The sequence below is a fragment of the Bos taurus genome, chromosome 7 (genome assembly GCF_002263795.3).
Source record: "Bos taurus isolate L1 Dominette 01449 registration number 42190680 breed Hereford chromosome 7, ARS-UCD2.0, whole genome shotgun sequence".
NCBI lineage: Eukaryota > Metazoa > Chordata > Mammalia > Artiodactyla > Bovidae > Bos > Bos taurus.
Genome location: NC_037334.1, coordinates 9,627,209 through 9,636,556, shown reverse-complemented (window position 1 = coordinate 9,636,556; position 9,348 = coordinate 9,627,209). Strand labels below are relative to the sequence as shown.

Sequence of the window (9,348 nt, the reverse complement as noted above, 5' to 3'; positions counted from 1 at the left end):
AGTACTCCATTGCAGTTTCCTCCCTGTTAAGCAGTAGGTTGGTAGATGTGTTTGGTTGCATAAATTGTGACCTGAATCACATGACTGGATAGACGGTCAAGTTCTCTAGTGAGTCACCTTTGATCATGAGATACACATACATATACATATATAAAGAGTTGACTCAAGTAATGCAGGGGTTGGGGCAATGACACCCTGTGCAGTTGAAAATCTGCCTATAACATTGCAATCAATGTTCCTTATCCACAGTTCCATACTCTATGATTCAATCAACCCGCTTATAAAATTATATAAATTGCATTATATTTCACTTGTACTCTTTTTATATGAGTAATTCATCTCATGACTATTCTTTCAGGAAAACAAAGCAAAAATTACTTGGGATGATATATGTCATTTAAGAAGAAATTCTTCCTCACGTTACTCCATAAAAAATGAAAATGTCCAAATATTTCATTTCCAAAGTTTGGAGAATTTTGAAATAGAAAAAAACAAAACTTTTAAAAAATGCCTATATAATAGACTGAGGAGAAAGCTTAATAAAGTGAGTCACTGGATTTGTATAGAGAGCTTGAATTAAAAAAATGGATATTCCAAGAAACAAAGAGGAGTGAATTTTATTACACAATGGACAAAGAATCACAACTTCTGGTTGCAGGACTATTTTCTGTGGAATCAAGGGCAGTTCATCACCCCCAGGGCAATTGACTGCTTTGTGACTGTCATCCCATTGAATCTCTTTGGAGCTCTCTTTATGTCATTCTTGTTCAGAAAGCAGATAAAGGGGTTCAGCATGTGTGTGGTTGTGATGAACAAATAAATGATGCAGAAAAAAAAGTGATAAACTTTTGTTTCATATTTGACTGTCTAATGAAATTGTGGAAATGGCTTCAGTTGCCAAGTTGGTACTTTTTCCCAGAGAAATAGTACAACTCACGATTTTTCTTTTAGTAAACTGAAAAATAAATTGTTCAATATAAAACATTTCACTTCAGAAGAAATTATTCCCAAGGAATGCATGAAGAGTCATGAGGTAAATGGGAATTTCCATATATTCCACTTAAGTTTGCAAATCAATTTGTGGAAGTAGCAAAATGACAAAGGAAAAAAGATAGCAAATAGCATAAACATTAGTCAAGAGAGCTAATTAACTTGTATAAAGAAGTTGAAATGAAATAAATGGACATATCATGCAGTAAATTGAAGGAGAAAGTGCACTTTTCACAATCTGATCAGAAAATCACAATTTTAGCCTCTAAGGCATTGCATCTTGCAAAAATCAACACTTCTTCTGCCTTAAAACAATTGGTTCTAATATAGTTGCCATCCTAAAGAATTTTCTCAGAGCCCTCTTTATGTCTTTATTCCTCAGACTGTAGATGAAGGGGTTCAGCACAGGTGTGACCACAGTGTACATCACCGAGGCTGTTACAGTTGAATGTGAATTGTGAGTAACAGCAGGGGTAAAGTACACTCCTAAGGCTGTACAATAAAATAAGGAGACAACCGAGAGGTGAGATGCACAGGTGGAAAATGCTTTATACTTCCCATGAGCTGATGAGATTCTATGTATGGAGGAAACTATCCTAGAGTATGAGTAACATATCCCAGCAAATGGACCACCACCCAACAGCCCAACTGCAAAGTACATCATGGTTTTATTTAGAGAGGCATCAGAACAGGCAAGTTGGATCACCTCTTCGAATTCACAGAAGAAGTGGGGGATTTCCAAGACTGTACAGAAAGACAGGCTCAGGGCCAGTAAAGTTTGTAACAAGGAATTCAGGGCACCTATCATCCAGGACACCAGAACCAGCAGTGCACACAGCCGGGCGTTCATGATGACTGTGTAGTGCAGTGGGTGACAGATAGCAACATACCGGTCATAGGACATGACAGTCAGGAGGAAGTCATCCAACTGTACAAATAGTAGGAAAAAATATATCTGAGTGAAGCAGTCTTCATAGGAAATGACTTTGCTTTGTGTTTGTATATTCACCAGCATCTTGGGGATGGTGGTGGAGATGAAACAGATGTCCACAAAGGATAGATTGGAGAGGAAGAAGTACATGGGGGTGTGGACGTGGGAGTCTGAGATGACGGCCAGGATGATGAGCAGATTTCCAACCACAGTGATTAGGTACAAGGAGAGGAAAAGTCCAAATAGGAGGGGCTGCAGTGCTGGTTCCTCTGAAAATCCCAGAAGAATAAATTCTGAAATTTGTGTTTTGTTGCCTGGTACCATATTTTGGTGGTCACTATTAGGAAACAAAAAAAGAACATGATTAATTTTTGCACATGTGGGCATTAACATAGTGAAAAGCTGTAAATTACACATTTCTATAGTATTCAAAGTATCTTCCATGACATCTGTGATTAGAAATTCATGTTTCACACTCAGGCTTTTGGCCAACAGCTCATGTATTACCCAGTTTAAATGCAAAATTCTTCCACACGTTTGAGGAATTTATTTTAAATACTGCCTATCTTCTGGGGTGAATGTATAGGATGCTAAGAACAAAACTCCCTACAGTCCAATAGTGAGTAAAAATATAAATTAACAAATACAAAAACACATTACCATGTCTTATAGTGAAAGATGCTGTGGAAAAAATTCACACTATAAAATAGAGCAAATGGAAAAACAAAGCAGGTATAAGACAGAGGCTTCTCTCATAGCTCAGTTGGTAAAGATTTGGCCTGCAATGCAGGAGACTTGGGTTTGATCCCTGGGTCAGGAAGATCCCCTGGAGAAGGAAATGGCAACCCACTCCAGTATTCTTGCCTGGAGAATCCCATGGACAGAGGAGTCTGGCAGGTCCTCTGGGGTCGCAAGACCATGGGGTCACAAGAGTCAGACACTACTTAGCTACTTTGACTTATAAGATAGAGTGGAGGTGTTATGATTTACTGGGAGCTCAGGGAGACCTCAAACAAGGAGAATTTGAACAGAGACCTGATGGAAGACAAAGCGAGATATTATGTTATCTGGGAGAGGAGAGTGCCCTGTTGGGGAAAGAGTCAGTGCGAAGTCACTGAGGGTGGGACTTGCTTCAAGTAGTCAAGGCTCAAAGGAAGCCAAAGTGTCCAGGGGAATGAGCAAGGGGAGTAAGGGAGATGATGTCAAAGGATGCTGATGACCTCCCTGCTGCTGCCAAAACTGCAAGGCACAAAGAGTCCCTCATGCACATGTTCTTCCTTTCACACTTTTATTTTGTTTTAAAATTTAAAATGATTCCTTTGAATAGAAACAGATCCTTATTTTCATCTTCTGGGTAACACTTTCATGTCTGTCTTTTACAGGTCACATTTTTGAATGGAAAAACTTAAGTACCACTGCCCAGAGAACTGCTCATTCCCCACAACACACTCTCGCACAAATAGAGCACTTGATTACTTACTGGGCTTATTACTCCCTGTGTGTCCATGCTAAGTTGCTTCAGTCCTGTCCGACTCTTTGTGACTCTATGGACTGTAGCAAAACGCTCCTCTGTCCGTGGGATTTCCCAGGCAAGAATACTGGAGTGGGTTGCCATTTCCTTCTCCAAGGGATCTTCTTAATTCAGGGATTGAACCCGAGGCTCCTGCATTGCAGGCAGATTCTTTACCATTGAGCCACCAGGTAAGCCCCATCACTCCCTAGTTCTCAACTCCCCAGCCACAATGTTTAGGAAAGGAATAATACAAAGCAAGTTCTCAACATCAAAACACCTTTACCCTAGAGAATGTAGAAACAGTACATAAGTTCTAGTTGGTGAGCCTCCTGTGGGGCTTCATTTTAATGTGACCATTTTGTGCTCTGTATTAAAAGATATATTTTTAAAAGCAGTTCAAAATATGACAAAGAAGAAAAGGACGTGGGGAAGAAAACAAGGATCACCTGGGGGTCATATCTCTTCCTGGCTGCCTTATTTTAGAGCACACATCTTGGATTATGTATACCTCAGCTTTGCAGGTATCTCATCTTCTAGGACAAGTCTAATGACCTCAGTGATATATACCATGGTCACCCCCATGCTGAATGCCTTCATTAACAAAACAAGATCTAATCAGCTCAGTTCATCCCTGAGGGACTGTGATGACAAAGCATCCTTAGTAGTGGCAGCATTCCAACCCCAGTTTTATCCCCTTGATGCTCAGAATACCTAATGGAGCAGCCTACAGCAATTTATTAAAAGAAAAATGAGTTGTTATCTTTATGCTGTCAAAACATGTTTTATAGTGCTTTATAATGTAAAAGCTTTTATTCTTTTTCTGTTAAAATGGCAGTCAAAGGAGGAAAAAGAAACATCCTACTGGTTGAACATTGCACTAGAAAACTAACAATTGATTATTGTTTGAAAATGATTAAAAATTATTAGAAACCATTGTTATGTTAGAAATATTAGCAACAGAAAATATACAAAGTTCAACAATAAATTAAGTTTTAAAACATAATTGGTAAAAGGATTGTAGCCCACCCAGCTCCTCTGTCCATGGAATTCTCCAGACAAGAATACTGGAGAAGGTTGCTATTCCCTTCTCCAAGAAAGACTTTTCTACATGATCTTCAATACAAAAAAAACTGAGTCAGAAAACCAGCATCTGAACTGTAGATCTAACACATGTTAGCTGTATGAACTTAAGAAAGACTATAGATCCATTCTAAACATTAATATCTTTACTCAGTGGGAATAGTGATGTCCATCCTTCTACATCAGTAGGCAAATGTATGTTAAAAGCTTAGCATAGTTCTTTCATGTTATTATGTGAATGATTAACATTGGTGATGAGATTTAACTGATTTTTTTTCTTCTGTCTCATAAATTTCTCCATTGCTTTCCCACTTATTCCTAAAGAAGTCTTACAAATTAAAGTTCAGTACCATCCCTGTTTTCATATTAAATCCATATTTTTTCATGCGAATACCAACATGAGAGAATATGCTGTGAAATGTATGTCTCTGTTGCAAGATAGTATCTACCTCCATGGGAATATATCTTTCTAACTAATGCTGCTAAGTTGCTTCAGTCGTGTGCAACTCTGTGCGACCCCATAGACGGCAACCCACCAGGCTCTGCTGTCCTTGGGATTCTCCAGACAAGAACACTGGAGTGGGTTGCCATTTCCTTCTCCAATGCATGAAAGTGAAACGTGAAAGGGAAGTCGCTCAGTCCTGTCGGACTCTTTACAACCCCATGGACTGCAGCCTACCAGGCTCCTCCATCCATGGGATTTTCCAGGCAAGAGTACTGGAGCGGGGTGCCATTGCCTTCTCCGCTAACTAACACAAAACGTGCTTTAATGCATCACATCTTTAAAAAATGTCTTTAGTTCACTGCACATGCCTCTAAATCTACTTTTCTTACTCCCATTATCTAGGAAATTCCTTTAATATCCTCTAATTTTACACCGCAGGTGGCTGCCGACCAACGTGCTAAGCACAGCCAAGAGGAGCCACCCCACGTCCGAGGTCAGGGGAAGAAGCCGGGAGGACCCCATGCTCGAAGGGCGGCGGCCAAGAGGAGTTACCCCATGTCTGAGGTCAGGGGCAGCGGCCGAGAGTTCCACACTGTGACGGCACAGGAATGGCTGAGAGGAGCTACCCCACGTCCGAGGTCAGGGAGGGTGGCGGAGAGGAGATACCCAGCGTCAGAGGTCAGAGGCGGCAGCCGGGAGGAGATACCCCACGCCCCCATGCCCAAGGCCAGGGGCGGTGGCCGGGAGGACCAACCCGACCTCCAAGGAGCCATGGCTGCGCAGGCGCAGGAGGGCCTAGAGGAGCTATCCCACATTGAAGGTCAGGAAGGCGGGCGGTGAGGAGATACCCCTCGTCCTAGGTAAGGAGCAATGGCTGCTGGAGCAGCCGTGAAGAGACACCCCACGCCCAAGATAAGAGAAACCCAAGTAAGACAGTAGGTATTGCAAGAGCGCATCAGAGGGCAAACACACTGAAACCATACTCACAGAAAACTAGTCAATCTAAACACACTAGGACCAAAGTATTGTCTAACTCAATAAAACTAAGCCATGCCCATGGGGCAACCCAAGATGGGCCGGTCATGGTGGAGAGATCTGACAGAATGTGGTCCACTGGAGAAGGGAATGGCAAACCATTTCAGTATTCTTGCCTTGAGAACCCCATGAACAATATGAAAAGGCAAAATGATAGGATACTGAAAGAGAAACTCCCCAGGTCAGTAGGTGCCCAGTATGCTACTGGAGATCAGTGGAGAAATAACTCCAGAAAGAATGAAGGGATGGGGCCAAAGCAAAAGGAATACCCAGCTGTGGATGTGACTGGTGATAGAAGCAAGGTCCAATGCTGTAAAGAGCAATATTGTATAGGAATCTGGAACGTCAGGTCCATGAATCAAGGAAAATTGGAAGTGGTCAAACAGGCGATGGCAAGAGTGAACGTCGACATTCTAGGAATCAGCGAACTAAAATGGACTGGAATGGGTGAATTTAACTCAGATGACCATTATAACTACTACTGTGGGCAGGAGTCCCTCAGAAGAAATGGAGTAACCATCATGGTCAACAAAAGAGTCCGAAATGCAGTACTTGGATGCAATCTCAAAAACGACAGAAGGATCGCTGTTCGTTTCCAAGGCAAACCATTCAATATCGCAGTAATCCAAGTCTATGCCCCAAACAGTAACGCTTAAGAAGCTGAAGTTGAACGGTTCTATGAAGATCTACAAGACCTTTTAGAACTAACACCCAAAAAAGATGACCTTTTCACTATAGGGGACTGGAATGCAAAAGTAGGAAGTCAAGAAACACCTGGAGTAACAGGCAAATTTGGCCTTGGAATACGGAATGAAGCAGGGCAAAGACTAATAGAGTTTTGCCAAGAAAATGCACTGGTCATAACAAACACCCTCTTCCAACAACACAAGACAAGACTTTATACATGGACATCAACAGATAGTCAACACGGAAATCAGATTGATTATATTCTTTACAGCCAAAGATCGAGAAGCTCTATACATTCAACAAAAACAAGACCAGGAGCTGACTGTGGCTCAGACCATGAACTCCTTATTACCAAATTCAGACTTAAATTGAAGAAAGTAGGGAAAACCACTAGACCATTCAGGTATGACCTAAATCAAATCCCTTATGATTATACAGTGAAAGTGAGAAATAGATTTAAGGGCCTAGATCTGATAGATAGAGTGCCTGATGAACTATGGAATGAGCTTCGTGACATTGTACAAGAGAGAGGGATCAAGACCATCCCCATGGAAAAGAAATGCAAAAAAGCAAAATGGCTGTCTGGGGAGCCCTTACAAATAACTGTGAAAAGAAGAGAAGCAAACAGGAAAGGAGAAAAGGAAAGATATAAGCCTCTGAATGGAGAGTTCCAAAGAATAGCAATAAGAGATAAGAAAGCCTTCCTCAGCAATCAATGCAAAGAAACAGAGGAAAAAAACAGAATGGGAAAGACTAGAGATCTCTTCAAGAAAATCAGAGATACCAAAGGAACATTTCATGCAAAGATGGGCTCGATAAAGGACAGAAATGGTATGGACCTAACAGAAGCAGAAGATATTAAGAAGAGATGGCAATAATACACAGAAGAACTGTATAAAAAAGATCTTCACAACCCAGATAATCACGATGGTGTGATCACTTACCTAGAGCCAGACATCCTGGAATGTGAAGTCAAGTGGGCCTTAGAAAGCATCACTACGAACAAAGCTAGTGGACGTGATGGAATTCCAGTTGAGCTATTAACATGCCAGCAAATTTGGAAAACTCAGCAGTGGCCACAGGACTGGAAAAGGTCAGTTTTCATTCCAATCCCAAAGAAAGGCAATGCCAAAGAATGCTCAAACTACCGCACAATTGCACTCATCTCACACGCTAGTAAAGTAAGGCTCAAAATTCTCCAAGCCAGGCTTCAGCAATACGTGAACCGTGAACTTTCTGACGTTCAAGCTGGTTTTTGAAAAGGCAGAAGAACGAGAGATTAAATTGGCAACATCTGCTGGATCATGGAAAAAGCAAGAGAGTTCCAGAAAAACATCTACTTCTGCTTTATTGACTATGCCAAAGCCTTTGACTGTGTGGATCACAATAAACTGTGGAAAATTCTGAAAGAGATGGGAATACCAGACCACCTGATCTGCCCTTTGAGAAATTTGTGTGCAGGTCAGGAAGCAACAGTTAGAACTGGACATGGAACAACAGACTGGGTCTAAATAGGAAAAAGAGTACGTCAAGTCTGTATATTGTCACCCTGCTTATTTAACTTCTGTGCAGAGTACATCATGAGAAACGCTGGACTGGAAGAAACACAAGCTGGAATCAAGATTGCTGGGAGAAATATCAATAACCTCAGATATGCAGATGACACCACTGTTATGGCAGAAAGTGAAGAGGAAGTAAAAAACCTCTTGATAAAAGTGAAAGTGGAGAGTGAAAAAGTTGGCTTAAAGCTCAACATTCAGAAAACAAAGATCATGGCATCGGGTCCCATCACTTTATGGGAAATAGATGGAGAAACAGTGGAAACAGTGTCAGACTTTATTTTTCTGGGCTCCAAAATCACTGCAGATGGTGACTGCAGCCATGAAATTAAAAGACGCTTACTCCTTGGAAGGAAAGTTATGACCAACCTAGATAACATATTCAAAAGCAGAGACATTACTTTGCCAACAAAGGTTTGTCTAGTCAAGGCTATGGTTTTTCCTGTGGTCACGTATGGATGTGAGATTTGGACTGTGAAGAAGGCTGAGCACTGAAGAATTGATGCTTTTGAACTGTGGTGTCGGAGAAGACTCTTGAGAGTCCCTTGGACTGCAAGGAGATCCAACCAGTCCATTCTGAAGGAGATCAGCCCTGGGATTTCTTTGGAAGGAATGATGCTAAAGCTGAAACTCCAGTACTTTGGCCACCTCATGCGAAGAGTTGACTCATTGGAAAAGACTCTGATCCTGGGAGGGATTGAGGGCAGGAGGAGAAGGGGAAGACAGAGGATGAGATGGCTGGATGGCATCCCTGCCTCGATGGACGTGAGTCTGAGTGAACTCCGGGAGTTGGTGATGGACAGGGAGGCCTGGCGTGCTGCGATTCATGGTGTTCCAAAGAGTCAGACATGACTGAGAGACTGATCTGATCTGAGCTGATGATCTGAATTTTACTGGAACCACTTTATGCTCCCACTTCCTTCCCCACTCTCATCCAACTGGGCTTCCATTCCCATCACTTAATCATCAACAAGGATGCATTTTGCTTAGTCCTTCAGACAGTTCTCTTTTTAACATATTAAAAATTGAACTATCAATTAATTAGCCAAGTTACCAAACAAGCACGGGAAATATCTCGAGTCTGTACTAGACTTATTAGGCTCTCAAG

At 41.6% G+C, this 9,348-nt stretch overlaps 1 protein-coding gene across 1 annotated transcript; it reads right to left on the bottom strand.

Moving 5' to 3' along the window:
• Positions 1-1,279: 1,279 nt before the first annotated feature.
• On the bottom strand, positions 1,280-2,245 carry OR7A97 (olfactory receptor family 7 subfamily A member 97). The gene has a single exon (XM_002688702.2). The coding sequence runs from the start codon at positions 2,243-2,245 to the stop codon at positions 1,280-1,282; it is 966 nt and encodes a 321-aa protein (XP_002688748.2).
• Positions 2,246-9,348: the final 7,103 nt, after the last annotated feature.